The sequence below is a fragment of the Thermobia domestica genome, chromosome 11 (genome assembly GCF_964235325.1).
Source record: "Thermobia domestica chromosome 11, izTheDome1.hap1.1, whole genome shotgun sequence".
NCBI classification, from domain to species: Eukaryota; Metazoa; Arthropoda; class Insecta; order Zygentoma; family Lepismatidae; genus Thermobia; species Thermobia domestica.
The window spans coordinates 109,102,559-109,118,512 of record NC_137464.1 but is presented as its reverse complement, the minus strand read 5'-3'; the positions used below and the strand labels follow the sequence as shown (position 1 = coordinate 109,118,512).

Here is a 15,954-nt window from a genome sequence, read left to right as displayed (position 1 = left end):
AGAGATAGAAGAGTTTGTATCGAACTACTCAGATCTCTCAGCCTCCCAAAGAGATAGTTTGAAAGCTGTGCTGCTCAAGCATCAAGCCCTTTTTGATGTCAAGCCAGGTTGCATAGCTAACTACGTGCATGAGATTGGAGTAACGGACGAACGTCCAATCAAGACCAAACTCTATCCTTACCCTAAGAGATACAGGAACTTAGTATCCAATGAAATTTCGAGATGACTAGCGTGGGGGGTGATCAAGAAACAGCCTACGGCGTATATCAACCCTCTGGTAGTGACACCTAAGAGTGATGGACGTATTCGAGTCTGTATCGACGGCCGAGCTCTGGCCAAAATATCTGGCGATCTATCTGACAGACCAATGCCACCCTTATCTGTTCTCCAGGACATATGTGATGATTCTTGGTTCAGCTGTGTAGATGCAACTGAAATGTTCCTACAGATAAAGGTTAAGGAAAGCGACCAAAAATATTTAGGATTCTTACATGAAGGCATATCCTGTTTTTCAGAAACTACCTTTTGGTACCAAACAAAGCCTTGCTTCTTGTGTTAGAGCTTTAGATATGCTTATAGGAACTGAAGCGCGAGAGTACTGCGGCGCGTATGTCGATGACCTGATTTTAGCCGACAGGAGCTTCAGTGATCATCTTGTACACCTCGACAGAGTGTTGGGTTTACTCACTGCGGGTGGCCTAACTCTAAGGCTGAAAAAGTGTAATTTCGCAAGGAAAAGTTTTAACATACTTGGTTTCCAACTTTCTCAATCCGGTATCGGTAAAGATCCGGAGAAAGTGAAGTCGGTGTTGGATTTCAGAACACCCCGGAACGTGAAGAAACTGCGTTCCTTCATTGGCTATTGCCAATATTACAGATGCTTCAGTAGGAAGTACTCGGAAGTTCTCCATCCGTTGTTCAACCTACTGAAGAAGAATGTGAGGTTCAAGTGGGAACCCGAACATCAGGCAGCGATGGAGAAGATCAAACAGATCTTCCAAGAAGAAGTTGCGTTGAAGACCGTCCTGCCTGACAAACAACTCATTTTAGAATCTGATGCGTGTGACATTGCGTGTTCATCTCTATTGTACCAGCGTGATAATAATGATGACATTAGGGTCATCGCTTTCACATCACGTGTGTTCAATGCTGCGCAGAAGAATTACTCTGTAACTAAAAAGGAGTTCTTTGGACTAATAGATGGGGTTGTAAAATTCAAACAATATTTAGTAGGAACTAAATTCATAATTCGCAGTGACCACCTTGCTCTTAAGTTTATTCTATACTGTAGGCTTACAAACCAGCGCATCACCCGGTGGGCGATGCTGCTCTCCAATTTTAACTTTGAATTTCAGTTTGTAAAGTCCAATGAAAATTTGAGTGATTATCACTCAAGGTACCCTCCTCACACAGAAGAAGACCTCAGTGTTGCACGGAAGCCTATCCTCCAGGAGTCGCTGATGTGTATCCTGACGGAAATTCCATGTGAGTTGAGGAAGATGATAGCCATACTACCGGAGATGCAGTCTTCAGATCCTGTCTACGGCAAGATCAAGAGAGAAGTAGAAGAGAAGACGGACTCACCAAGAGTGAATGGTGCTTGTCACCGTTTCGAAGTTCTGAACGGACGCTTATGTAAGCATGACCGGGAAGGAGTCCGAATATGCATCCCAGAAGTGCTAGTAATTCCACTGCTCGATTATTACCATTCAGATCGAGGGCACATGTCGGCCAGCAAATTACTTCCACTTCTATCTGAATTCTTCGTATGGCCAAAGATGCGAGCAAGCGTGAGGAAATTTTGTGCTTCCTGCGAATTATGTCAGAAAAGCAACCCTCCCCAATGTTATCGGCCGGGACCACTGAATCCCTTCGTCGTGGAGAAGCCAGGCTACTTGGTCTGTGCTGATTGGTTAGGACCCATAACCAAAGGAATTGGGGGAGTCCACTACATTCTCGTGTTCTACGACGCATTTTCTAAACTCATTGGTTTATATGCTTGTAGAAAAGCAAACACTGCCACTGCAATAAGGAAGCTTAAGGACTACCTAAAAGTAAACCCTAGTGTGGAACTCGTCTTGACAGACAGAGGGTCACCTTTCCAGTCTGACCGCTGGAAAAATGAATTAGCAGACCTTGGTATCAGGCACATTACTTCCACTCCATATTATCCTCAGGGAGAAATGGCGGAAGTGGCCGTGAAAGCGACTGTACGTTTACTGCGTAAATTGTGTCATGATAACCAAAGATTGTGGCCCAAATACTTAGAGAAAATAGAGAAGTGTTTGAACTCTGCGAAACACTTGACCACTGGCGTGTCAGCCTATGAATGCCACTTTGGACAGTCTATGTCTAGAGACATAGCCAGGCTCTTCGAGATCCCAGAAGTGGATCAGCGCCATGACGTGCAGTATTACATAGAGATTGCTAGGAAGAATCACAAAAAGAATGCTGCTGCACGAAAGAGAAATTTCGACAAGTCACACCGTACAGTAGAGTACAATGTGGGTGACCTTGTTTTATCTAGAGTTTTCCCCAAGTCGGATGCTCTAGTAGGTGTTTCGAAAAAACTCTTACTCTTATATTCAGGCCCGTGGAAAATTGTCGCTACTACGGGAAGGAATATGTACACACTAGCGGATCCTGAGACAGATGAGGTCAAGATGACCAGAAATGCCTTCCTCTTAAAACAGTATATTGCTAGAGAAGAAGCAAACCACAGTGGTACTGGTGCAATAGAGACGCAATAGTATCACACATGACGCATCGAACCCCGGACTGGACAACTAGTGTACATAGTGTTTATGTTTATGTAATAGTGTATTAGTGTTTATGTATTTATGGGGAACTTATGTATATTCAGGTTAAGTAAGTTAGGGCTTCCTGAATTCTCTACATTTAGCTTTTGTTTATTGGTAATTCTGTTTATTGTGTTTACTTTGTGATTTACTTTGTATGTTTTTTTTTCTCGTAAACCTATGTTTTAAGTGTGATTATATTTCAGGAACAAAAATGTGCCCTCTTTATGATCTACGTCCTGTACTAGCAAGTACAGCACCTAGAATCATAGGGGGGAAAAACTGTAGAAGGCCGAAGTCCTTCTCCTTCATCTGCATATCAAAATGCAGATGAGGGGCACATTTACATATCATTATGTAAATAGATCAATTTGTGATAAAATTAATTGCTTGAAAATTAGTATGCATATTGAATATTATCTAGTTATTATGATTAAAGATGTTTAAACACCGAGCGTAGTACGGAAATATTAATACAATATTGTATTATATTGTATTTATTCATGTATGTTATTTCTTGTATAGGCTAATGATATTTGATTTTATTGCGTGCATCTCATTACTGGGTCATTGTATTATATATATTATACTTGGGAATGAAGGAAGAGAGTTATTATAATACTCTACATTGGATTAATTAACGAAGAAATAGGCATATTCTATGGAATCATGCATTGAGTTTGGAACTTTGGAAGACGGAGCTACGCTAACAGAGAATTTTTTTTCTCTCGCGACTCTTCGTCGCCTGGAATACTGTATGTGAGGTCCTTCACAACTCACCATTTCAGGAAATCACTAAATGAGTGATAGAATAAGACTCATTATACACCGGAAGGATCCTACTCACTTCCTCTAGTGAAGCAATGCTGAATTGGAAACAGTGCTTACAGACGCTCAACTTCTATTGTTGAAAATGTAAAAATTTTAGCGTCAACATGTGAGTTTTTGGATTTGTATAGGTGTGATTTTGTGAGCAGCGAGCTCGAAGCGTCTCTTCCGCCCCCTTTCTCCCATGGCCAGTATCGTCAGCGGACGGGCCTAGAATTTTTACCCAGGATGCACAGCAGTTTTGAAATGTTTACTTTATTTTGATTCATTTTCTATGTTACATATTAATATTAACGTATTACGCTCACTCGTTCTTGGAAATACCGTTCTAAATTCATGACTATTTTTGTCAACGTGTATCCCTTTTCGTACAAGACATTTGGCTCTTGTAACTGTCGAAATTAATAATAACTAAAGATGTTTTCCTCTCTCTCTCTCCTACCAACATGGATGCGAATTGGTAGCAGACAGTTTGAAAGGCAGCCGCAGGAAAATAGGCTTATTTCAAGTACTGTGAGAGATGACAGTTTATGACACCAATATAAATGTATTCTATGTATATTTTACTTTTATTCTGTATATACTATCATGTATTTCTCTTATTCGTAGTATTAGTTACAAGTGAAAATAATTACGTTGTTTGAAAACTCCATAGACTTCTGTTGTGAGCAGAAGTTTCAAATGTCACCGCCATTTGAAGTAATAGCAGCACTTGTCAAGGAATGGCTGGGATAAAATGCAGCCAGAAGCAGGTTTCCGAGTTGGTATTTGCGGAAGACCTCCCAGTAGAATCGCCGGAGGCATAAAAACCTTTGTTGAAAGACTCGAAAAGGAGCGAGTCCTCCCTTTTCTTGGTTTTGGTGCGATTAATATACTTGTTCAGCGGGAGAACAAGTAAGTTGATTCTTAGCTCTAGAAGAGAAAACGTCGTATGATTCCAGAAGGAAGTCATCTATACTTCCTTACATATCGGGCAGTTTTGACCCAGGAAAACGTGTGAGCATCGGTCTCCCAGGGATTTCCTGTTGAACATACATGAACCGACATGTATCGGGAAACCGTGTGTGTGGTGAACTTTGCTTTTACTCAGTGCCTTCTATTGTGAGATACATCAAAGCGTTGAACAGTGCTAATATTTTAAAGTTGTGAAAAACTAAGTCATCCGTATCGACGACCATTTACCATGAAAAGTTACTTTTAACATAATTTTCTTTCTTATCACAACACAGTGCTATCTGTACCTCATGAAGCAGAACTAAGTAGACAGTTTTTGTCTAAAAACCCCATCTTAGCACAGGGGAGCATTTACCACTTTCAGTATGGAAGTGGAAACATAAATATACAATATCTCAGTTGAGATATTATAGGCCTGTCATGTCATTTAAGGCAGTGCCTCCTTGGACTTTTGAACAAGGATCCAAGCAATAGGTAAATTGCTTGTTTTACAGACATATAATATGTCCAGTTCAGGATAATTCGTTATCCAGCTTATTAATTTGAAGGAACATTGCAGCTTCTCCAGTGGAATGAGAATGTACCAACGACGGAGTGACTTCAAGCCAGAACTGTGTGTGTGAGTGATATATCTGCTACAGGAACAGTGCGCCGAACATATTAAAATATTTGATCTGTTTAATTTTCTTTTAATTTTTATATTCATCAAAGTGTGCATCAATCTTAAAATTTGTGTTATTGCATTCCTCCTCTCTGAAACTGTCAGAGACTTTGAACTCACAAAAATGAGGAGCTAAAAAGTTGTAATTTAAATTCAAAGCATTTTCTGAGATCAAACAGATCTCTACAAATTAAGTTTAACACATCCTCTTTTATTTTTTTATATATATATAGTGAAAAGAAAATTTTGGTGTATATATATATATATATATATATATATATATATATATATATATATATATATATATATATATATATATATATATATATATTTCATAGTGTGTGGTGAGTAGTGCACTACTGAAGGAAAGTTCAAAGTTAATATGTAAATGGAGTGTTAACATATTATCAGCACTCATCCTATGTTCTACAAACACGGAAATAAACCGCCATCTTTACCCAGTATTTCCATTGGTCTGTTCTTGCTGCAGGGTGAGTACCTGTTACTAATTCAAAATGTTTTGTTTCAGGAGTGTGAGACAAGGAAGCATTTTCCCTTGTTGTTTGTATATCTGACCAGCTCTCTGAATGGGGCACAGAGAGTATTATGCCCATAGAACCAAAGCTTACAGTCATGAGTATAGTGAGTTTTAAAACAGGCTGCTACCTGTTAGTTTAAAGTAGATTTTTTTAAACCTATTTGTTATTAGCATAAACTCACTATAGTAGCTTCTAGGCCATGACTGTCATACAGAGTACCTTGAGATCTGTAGTTCTGGTTAACTAAATGTTACATGCTCTACCGAATTTATATGTGGCAGTGGCGGCTTCACAGGAGATTACTGCTCTCTCCAAGCAGGGAATTAGGTATGCAGATGCCTGTAATTCGCATTTTATGAAAATTTTGAACCTTGTTTTGACTATTCCCAGCCACTCCACCTTATTTTATTAATTAATTTTGTGTTGGTGTTCCTTGGTATCCTTAGTTTCGGCTCTGGCTACCTGCACCTCACATAAGGTGCTATATAATACAACTATATAACACTAAATAAGCACCAAAATTGTAGTATTTTATAGGGATAGCCAAAATATACTAAAATACGTTTAACAAACTAAAGAGAATGCAAGACATGGGAGAGTTAATTATTCGGTATTTTTATAAACTATCACTATAAGAATATAGTGTGTTAGACAGCCATGCAAATGGTGGATGAAACTGTAATGCCAAAATTGATACTGTAATAATAATAAAGATTTTAACTTAAGATAATTTGGCAAGTTTAAAAGGAACGAGGATTTTATAAGACGCAAAATATTTCTGAAGGGTATTTTTTTTTAAATAATAATATGAAGTTTAAAGATTATACAATTGTGTGTGTGCCTAGTTTTCCATAATTACACGCGGTAGGACAAGCAACAGGAGAAAACGAGATGGACGTAAAGCCTTATAAAATTACATTGTAAAATTTAGTTATGTGATGGAGCTCCCCTTTGGAGGGATAGCCTAGGGCTAATTTAAGACTCTGTTAAATTTACCGCCATTAAAAAAAAGATGAACTTTGAAAAAGAAAATCAAATTTCTTATGCCAACGTTTAATTCACTGAAGAATATAGCAATAACAATGTTATTTGTTTTGCTGCGTTGAACATTAGAATGCATACAGAATACAGTTTGTATATTTCACTTTACTCACTATCTAATCACTTCCTTCTCGCTCTAAGGTCCATTACAGAAGAAAAGGGAACCACACACAAACTGAAATCAATCACCGCATGTCCAGGAGAATGGGATTCTAATTGAACGAAATTTTCTGATGATTCTTATTGTTTGGGCCATTCTGTTCTCTGCCAATTAATTATTATTAATTTTGTCTATGACAGCCTTATATTCAATTTTTGACTGTCATTCTGTATGTAGTGTCAATTTTTGTGTACAGATGGCTCTTGGGGTGACTTTTTCTCCATCCCGAAGTTTCGCATACTGGTTCCTTTCCTCCCTTTGTTCAAAATTTACAGTTAGGCCGCGTCCAAGCATTTTTTGTCAGTGTGGGAGTGAGAGTTTTGTGTGTGTAACGCGATCGCGTTTGGAGAACCAAATTACATTTCTTTTCAATGGGAATAACTATCAATCTGTGTACCAAATAGTCCATTAATTGTGTAATTCTTATTATGTGTTAGTATTAAATAATTATCAACACATCTTTTTACCCTGTTTTTTATGTATGTTAAAACAACAAACCGTTGTTTGGATAAACATATTACGTGGTCCTCTTTTCGGGCCGGATTCGTAACCGTTGTGAGCAGTTTTAAACGAACAGTGTGAACATTCTCTTTCGGGTTTTAAAGTGTTTCGTGTGCTAAGATGGAGACATTTGCTGTGAAGAAACGGACCCTAAAGTCCAAAATCACAAGAGCTGAAAAAGCCGTTGAGTTTTGACAACAAGTGAAGTGAACGCCATTCTTGTTCACAAAGAAAAAGTGGCGGATCTTGAACGAGAATGCTCAGCGTTGTTGGAAGAATGTGCTTCGGTGGCAACAGATGAAGAATACACAAGGGAAGAAGTGGACATTGCGGAGATGGACAACAGGATAGTGAAACTGCGGGTGTTATTAATTGGATTACAAGTATCACAACCCCCTCCCCCAAACCCTGTGTCTGAAGTGCAACAAGTAAGTGACATTAGATTACCCAAACTGCAGTTTCCAGTGTTCTCAGGAAATCTATTCGAGTGGCTTTCGTTCCATGACTTATTCGTGGCCTCTATGCATAATAACGAGAAACTGACAGGTGCTCAAAAAATGCAGTATTTAAAAACATCGTTGCAAGGGGAACCGGCACAGCTTTTACAAGCTATGCAGATAACTGACAGTAATTATAAGGAAGCATGGGTCATGTTAAACGCGCGCTATCATAATAAGCGAGAGATAGTAAACTCGATTTTGAAACGGTTAATTACACAGCCATCAATTAAACAGGAATCAGCAGCCGCTTTAAGAAAATTGATAGACACCACCATGGAGTGTACGCGTTCGCTTAAGGTGTTGGAACAACCAATCGAACATTGGGATGCGCTCTTAGTGTACCATACAGCGGATAAATTAGATAACGAGACACGTAGGCAAAGGGAGCTTTCTTTGAACTCAAGTGAGCAGAAATCTTTTGAGCAACTCGCGACATTTTTGAATAACAGAGCCCGCGCTCTTGCTGTTGCGGCCAATGACAAGCCGAGACAACTACCCGCCACTAGTGACCCAATGAAAGGCCGCAGTACCGCTCAACGAGCTCAAACTCAATGTGAAATGTGTAGTTCTGACCATCCTCTTTACAAATGTGCCGAATTTACCAAACGAACAGCAGAAGATCGTGTCGCGTTCGTGAAGGAGAGAAAACTATGCTTTAATTGCATGCGCAAAGCATGTTGGAAGGACAAATGCTCATCCAGTAAATGTCGAAAGTGTGATAAGAAACATCATACACTATTACATTTTAATAGAAGTGAGTCAACGTCGAACTCAACACAATCTCATGAAACAAGTGTTACATCTCATGTGACTTCCGAAGTCAGTGTTCCTCATGTTCTACTGTGTACTGCTATCGTGAAAATATTAGGGAAGGATGGTGTGCCATATCCATTCCGGTGTATGCTCGATTGCGCATCAGAGTGTAGTTTTGTTACTGAAAATTGCGTGCAGAAGCTTGGTCTTCGAAAAATCAGATCCAGTGTGGTAATTTCCGGTGTAACGGGAGCAAGGGTAGGAACTGCTAGTGCTATGGTGAATTTGAAGTTTCAACCTCTAGGCGGAAGTTGTGAAACATTCGAAACTAAGGCTGTTGTGGTGCCCAAGGTGACTTCAAATCTACCAAAACAGCCATGTCCCGAAGCAACTTGCTGGCCACATTTGACAGGCTTAAGGTTGGCTCACCCCACTTTTAATGAGGTGGGCCTCATTGACATACTTCTCGGTGCTGACGTGTTTCCGTCTCTCATGCTCGGGGGAAAACGGGCCGGGCCCCCAGGCTCACCTATTACTCATGAAACGACCCTTGGATGGGTGTTATCCGGAAGTGTTGGCTCTAAAGCCAGCAACGTGACAGTGACATCATGCCGTGTATCATGTGAAATAAATTCTGCCCTTCAAAGGTTCTGGGAACTAGAAGGGCTGCCTCAGCAAACGCACTTATCCAAAGAAGAAAAAGATTGTGAGCAACATTTTCTGAAAACCCACCACCGTGACTCACAGGGACGTTATGTGGTTAGACTACCTTTCAGGGGTTGTGCGCCGGCACTAGGAGAATCACGCGAGATCGCGATTAAGAGATTATTGAACACGGAACGCAAATTAGCGAAACAACCTGTGTTACAGCGGCAGTATCGTGAGTTCATGCACGAATACCTTGAGTTGGGACATATGGAGCTTATCCCCGCAAGTGAGAAAAATGTGCCCTCCGAAAAAAGTTGTTACCTGCCGCATCACGCGGTCTTAAAACCTACTAGCTCTACCACGAAAGTACGAGTGGTTTTCGATGGAAGTGCGGAAACAACTTCTGGGGTGTCCTTAAATCAACTGCTCATGGTGGGCCCGAAGTTACAGGAAGACATTTTTCCTATTCTAGTTCGCTTTCGCGAACATCGTATGCCATTATGTGCTGATATGAAACAGATGTACCGTGCCATACAAGTGCACAAGGACGATGTGGACTATCAAAGGATTGTTTGGAGAAGCTCGCCAAGTGAAACTATACAGGACTACCGCCTACTAACCGTCACTTATGGTACCGCTCCTGCTAGCTTCCTTGACATGAGATGCCTACTCCAGGTGGTCGAAGATGAAGGGGAGAGATACCCGCTAGCAGCGGAAGCCGTGAAACGGGATTTTTTCATGGACGACTACCTCGGAGGTGCGAGCAGTGTGAGGGACGCAATTGAGTTGCAGCAGAAGCTAATTCAACTGTTACGGGAATGCGGTTTTGAGCTTCGAAAATGGTTATCTAGTGAACCAGAAGTGCTTGAGGCCGTTCCCCCCCCCACTTGCGCGAAATGGATGTGCCCTTCAATTTCAGTGAAGAAAGCAACTTTAAGACTCTCGGATGCAGTGGTCACCTGTAAGTGACGAATTTGGTTTCAGTGTATCCATCCCTCCTCCTCCCGCTGTGTGGACAAAACAAAAGGTACTGTCGGAAGTGATCAAAATCTTCGATCCTCTTGGTCTTCTTTCCCCAGTGACTATCAAGGCTAAGATACTATTGCAATCCTTATGGAAGGAAAACTTAGGTTAGGATGAACCCCTTTCTCTTGAAACCAGTGCAGTGTGGCAAGCCTACTGTGACTCACTGTTTTTGTTACGTGAGGTGAGGGTAGCGCGATGTATCATGCCATCTGACGCTGTCAGCTGTCAGCTGATAGGTCATTGTGATGCTAGTGAACGAGCTTATTGTGCAGTGGCCTACCTTCGATCAGAATGTGCAGACGGGGGTGTGGGCGTAAGCCTCATTGCGGCTAAGACTAAGGTTGCGCCCATCAAAGCTGTGTCCCTCCCCCGCTTGGAGTTGTGTTCGACATTATTGTTGGCTAAGCTGCTAAAAACAGTAGCTAATGCAATTAATCTCTATGTGAAAGAAGCTAGAGCCTTTACGGATTCTATGGTCGTGTTATCGTGGTTAGCTCAGTCACCGGACAAATGGCGAACCTTCGTTGCTAACAGAGTAGCGAAAATACAGAATATTCTGCCTGCCTCCTAGTGGGGCATGTCGAGAGTAAGGACAATCCAGCGTACTGTGCTACGCGGGGGGTCATGCCTTAGGAGCTCTTAAGTCACCCTTTGTGGTGGGAGGGTCCTTCGTGGATGCGGGAAGCAGTGTTGCCAGCGTCATTTTGTACTCCGGCTGCCTCAAGTGTAGTTGAGGAAGAAAGTGTGTCACAGTCATGTGTGTAAACACCGAAAATGACCTTGTGAACCGTTACTCCTCTCAGTCAAAGTTGAAAAGAGTGGTGAGCTGGTGTCGGCGGTTTATTTACAACTGCAGAAACCCAAAACAGAAGCTTCGTTGTTCATTGACCGCGACAGAATTAGAAGAAAGTCTTTTGTGCCTGGTCAAGGTAGTGCAACAAGATGCCTTTTCTACAGAGCTGAAGGGTCTGCAGAATGAACAGCCCCTTCCCCGCAAAAGCAGTTTGTTATGTTTAACTCCCTTTATTGACAGTGATGGAATTTTACGTGTTGGTGGAAGGTTGCAGAATGCCGAGATCTCCGTGGATAGGAAACACCCTATTTTGATGCCCAAAAAGCATAAAGTTAGTCGTCTATTGGTGGAATGTGAGCATGCAAATACCTTGCATGGTGGGCCTCAATTAGTGCTGGCTACCTTGCGAACAAAGTTTTGGGTGCTGGGGGCCAGAAGTTTAGTGCGTGATGTTATTCACAAATGTGTAAGGTGTCAGCGTTTCAATACAAAAACTCAGACTCAAATTATGGGTTCACTGCCAGCATCCCGGGTTAATCCCGGCAAGTGCTTTTTCCAAAACTGGTGTAGATTACGCTGGGCCATATGTTCTAAAAAACAGCTATGGAAGAAGTCGTATTAAGGGTAAGGGCTATATTGTTCTGTTTGTGTGTCTCGCTACCAAGGCCCTACTACACATTGAATTGGTATCTGACGCCAGCACCAATTCATTTCTAGCTGCTTTGAAGCGATTTATAGCCCGCAGGGGTATTCCAAGTGATTTTTATAGTGACTGTGGTCGAAATTTCGTGGGCGCTAGCAAATAATTAAATCAGCTGTTGAAGGCCAGTGCGCATTCCAAGGAAAATAAACTGACCACATCATTCCTCTCCGAAAGGGGGATAACTTAGCATTTTAATCCCCCCTCTTCCCCTCACTTTGGTGGTTTATGGGAGGCCGGCGTGAAGAGTGTGAAACACCATTTAAAATGAATAATGGGAAATGTAACATTGTGCTACGAAGAGATGTGCACCGTGCTGGCCCAAATCGAAGCAATTCTGAACTCGCGTCCTCTCACACCGTTGTCAGAGAATCCTAATGATCTCTCCTGTCTTACTCCTGCTCAATTCTTAGTCGGGGAATCCCTTTTAGCCCTCCCAGAAAAGGACTGCTCGTTCCCTAACCTCTCTCACCTTAGAAGATGGCAGCTTGTACAACAGCTTGTAAGGCATTTCTGGTGTCGATGGTCATTAGAGTATGTGTCCTGCCTCCAGCAAAAGGCAAAGTGGTTTACGCTACACGATAATCTGAAGGTGGGCGACATGGTGATAATAAAGGAATCCGACCTCCCCCCACTACAATGGAAGCTTGCGAGAGTCAAGGAAGTTCACTCAGGCCGCGATGGAGCAGTGCGTGTAGTTACGATTAAAACGGCCCAGGGTGAACTGAAACGTCCTATTGTAAAACTGTGTTTGATCCCGTTCAATTCCGAAAATAAATAGGTCATGGCAGTGGTGTTGTGACAAGTGCATTAGCTGCTGTCCTATAGTTTGTAAATAATTTTCTCGTGTTTCAACTTATTAATAGTCATTAGTCTTATGCAGTGTATGTGATTTGTGTGATTCAAGGCTTGGGAAGTTACTATTTTCTTTGAAACTTGAGCGTTTCAAGGTGGGGGCTATGTTTGGGCCATTCTGTTCTCTGCCAATTAATTATTATTAATTTTGTCTATGACAGCCTTATATTCAATTTTTGACTGTCATTCTGTATGTAGTGTCAATTTTTGTGTACAGATGGCTCTTGGGGTGACTTTTTCTCCACCCCGAAGTTTCGCATACTGGTTCCTTTCCTCCCTTTGTTCAAAATTTACAGTTAGGCCGCGTCCAAGCATTTTTTGTCAGTGTGGGAGTGAGAGCTTTGTGTGTGTAACGCGCTACCGCGATCGTGCTTGGAGGACCAAATTACATTTCTTTTCAATGGGAATAACTATCAATCTGTGTACCAAATACAGTCCATTAATTGTGTAATTCTTATTATGTGTTAGTATTAAATAATTATCAACACAGGTTTTTACCCTGTTTTTTATGTATGTTAAAACAACAAACCGTTGTTTGGATAAACATATTACTCTTATAAATTCAAAATCTTCTTATGGCGAGGGTTAAACACATTTTGCAAAATAGTATTAATTATTTTCAGACTTAGTTTTTAACAATCACGATGGGTTCCATGCAATATAGCTTAATCTATCAAACAGTTTTGTTCGTCAGCTCGACATGGCGCCGAGCTAACCACAAAGAAACGACTTAAAAATCGAATTTTGGCTGCGTTACTAAATTAAAATAGTATACTTTACTAAACGTGGCTATTTACATATTTATAGTCCTAATCAAATCATCTTCTTTGAAGACATCTACACCAAAATCGCAATTTTTTTGCAATACGCTGAACATGCACTGATAGTTCGAAGAACCTTCTCGTATGATGCGCCTTTTTTTTACCAAGTGCGCCAAAAAGTGGTTGTGAATTCTTGAACCCAGATAACTTAACCAAGGAGTGGAGATTAAAATTCTGCGTTTGAATAACATTATAAATACATAAGTTGCCAAAAACTATTTAGAGTTTGCAAAAAAAAAAAAAAAAAAAAAAAAAAAAACTAATGAAATTAAAGAAACAAATTTAGATAGCCAATGACCATTTTATAGATCAATTACACATTTGGCGGATAAATTCAAGAATTGGATGGAGTAAAACTAGAGGAAGCGCCTCTTACGAGGATTTGAGAGATTAGGCGGTAAAATGATAAAAATACACTTCTCCTTTGTTCGAAAGAACGAATAAGGGCGAAAATGATTTAAAAGTTTATGAAATAGGAGACTTATTAACAAAAGGAGGGAAACTTTTTTGGTTATTGTTTTCTTTGAAACAAGAAACAATGGAAGTATCCTGTTGATTATTTGTTTCAGTTATGAAACTAAATATATATGTTGAATAAAATTTAAAAGAAATCATGTTTGTTCCAAAAAAAATAGAAAATATAAATTCTCTAAAATAATAAAGATTCTGGCAATTACAAAAATATATAATATAAAATAAATAAATGTAACTATCCTGAAAAGGGTAGGGTACAATTTGAAGTGGAGGGCAGTAAACCTGCTCCCCTCAAATATTTTTTACTTGTAGCACCTAAACTAATGAGGCACTAACGTTAGGGGTTGGTGCACTAAGAGGCACTAACTATGTACTAACGAATGACACTAATTTTATCGTTAGTGCCTAATGTGAGGAGACCAAGTTCACGGACGTTAATCAATGACCTGTTAGCCCTCCATGGAAAGAAAATTTATCGAAATTTAATCACATCATTTTATCATGGTTTCATCCCGTTGATCGCCAACAATTGGCGTTTGATTGGCACGCGCATTGACTTAATACACATATTTTGTAGGGAGGTCAACAAGCACGTAAAATTGATGGAAATTGACCCAGGTCGCCTCATCTTTGTTTGTTCGCCAACAATTAGTGTTTGAATATCACATGTACTGAGATAATACACGTACTTTTGTAGGGGAGCAACAAGATATCTGATACCACGAACCCATGGAAGCAAAATTGTCAAACCCTTCATCATTGTTTGATCACCAACATTTAGTGTTTAAATGCCAAGTGTACCCTTAAGTACTATGCATGTTTTCTGTCACATTACTACTACGCGGAGTCTGCCAGACTCCGAAAACTATATTGCGGAAAAACTACCGACACGATGTTAATTTTCGCATATACACTCAATATAACCGAGAAGTTAGACAATTTGGAGAGGCGGTAGAACTGGAAGTTATGGCGAACGCGGAGTCTGACAGACTCCGCTTAGTACTTACAGGTTAAAGGGGCGAACAACTATAGCTGATAGCACCTTCATGGAAGCAAAATTGATCGGAATTGAGGAAAATCGCTTCATCGCCGTTTTCTCGTTATTTGAGGAAAAGGGGAGTCCTCCTAGATGTCTTTATTACTGCCCCCATTACAAAATTATGCGTATTGCATCAGTACGCGTGGTGATCAAACTGTAATGGTTGGCGATCAAACGCGATAAACGAAGATGACGCGATCTGGCTCAATTTTGATCTATGTTGGTTCCATGGATTCTGTTAGGTATACTTGTTGCCCGTCTACTAAATTATATGAATTACGTCAGTACGAGTGGCAATGAAACTCTAATTGATCAAACGATGTGATTCAATAGCAAATTAAAAGTATTAGATTTTACGTCGTTTTACATAGTGGTTTATATATTGTTTTCTTATTACGAGAAAACTATCAAGAATGCATATATAGGAATATAAGGGAAGTTGGAACACGACTGTTTGCTTGTATTGAAATACAAAACTAATTTTCTACGAAAATGTCACATAGCGGTTTCTCAAGGCGGAGCGATGACATTGTCGTTTAAAAAAGAATTCTTGGAGGTCTTGATATTGACTATTTCTTGAATATTGGAAACAAGAATATTTTTCTATTCATCCAACATGACTAGCAAAATTCACTTCTACAATCTAATAGAAGCATACATATAGTGTTTACTTTTTAATATGTAATCCCACAACAATTCTTGAATTTACCACAACACTAACAATATGATGACCCCCAGAGATATTATCAGTCTTTGGAAGTAAAAAAGAAAGAAACTCGTTTACAATAGCAAATTAGGAATCTTAAAGACATTCTGAAGCCAGACCCGTGTAATAGGCAATCCGTATTTAATAAAAGCCACAT

At 40.1% G+C, this 15,954-nt stretch overlaps 3 protein-coding genes across 3 annotated transcripts; all 3 read left to right on the top strand.

Moving 5' to 3' along the window:
- Positions 1-4,362: 4,362 nt before the first annotated feature.
- On the top strand, positions 4,363-10,352 carry LOC145665232 (uncharacterized). Its single transcript, XM_081732520.1, has 2 exons — positions 4,363-4,520; positions 7,685-10,352. The coding sequence occupies exons 1-2, from the start codon at positions 4,363-4,365 to the stop codon at positions 10,350-10,352; spliced, it is 2,826 nt and encodes a 941-aa protein (XP_081588646.1).
- A 259-nt stretch (positions 10,353-10,611) lies between these two features.
- Positions 10,612-10,980, top strand: LOC145665231 (uncharacterized). The gene has a single exon (XM_081732519.1). It carries the CDS (start codon positions 10,612-10,614, stop codon positions 10,978-10,980), a length of 369 nt encoding a protein of 122 aa, XP_081588645.1.
- Positions 10,981-11,164: 184 nt separating this feature from the next.
- Positions 11,165-11,824, top strand: LOC145665230 (uncharacterized). The gene has a single exon (XM_081732518.1). The coding sequence runs from the start codon at positions 11,165-11,167 to the stop codon at positions 11,822-11,824; it is 660 nt and encodes a 219-aa protein (XP_081588644.1).
- Positions 11,825-15,954: the final 4,130 nt, after the last annotated feature.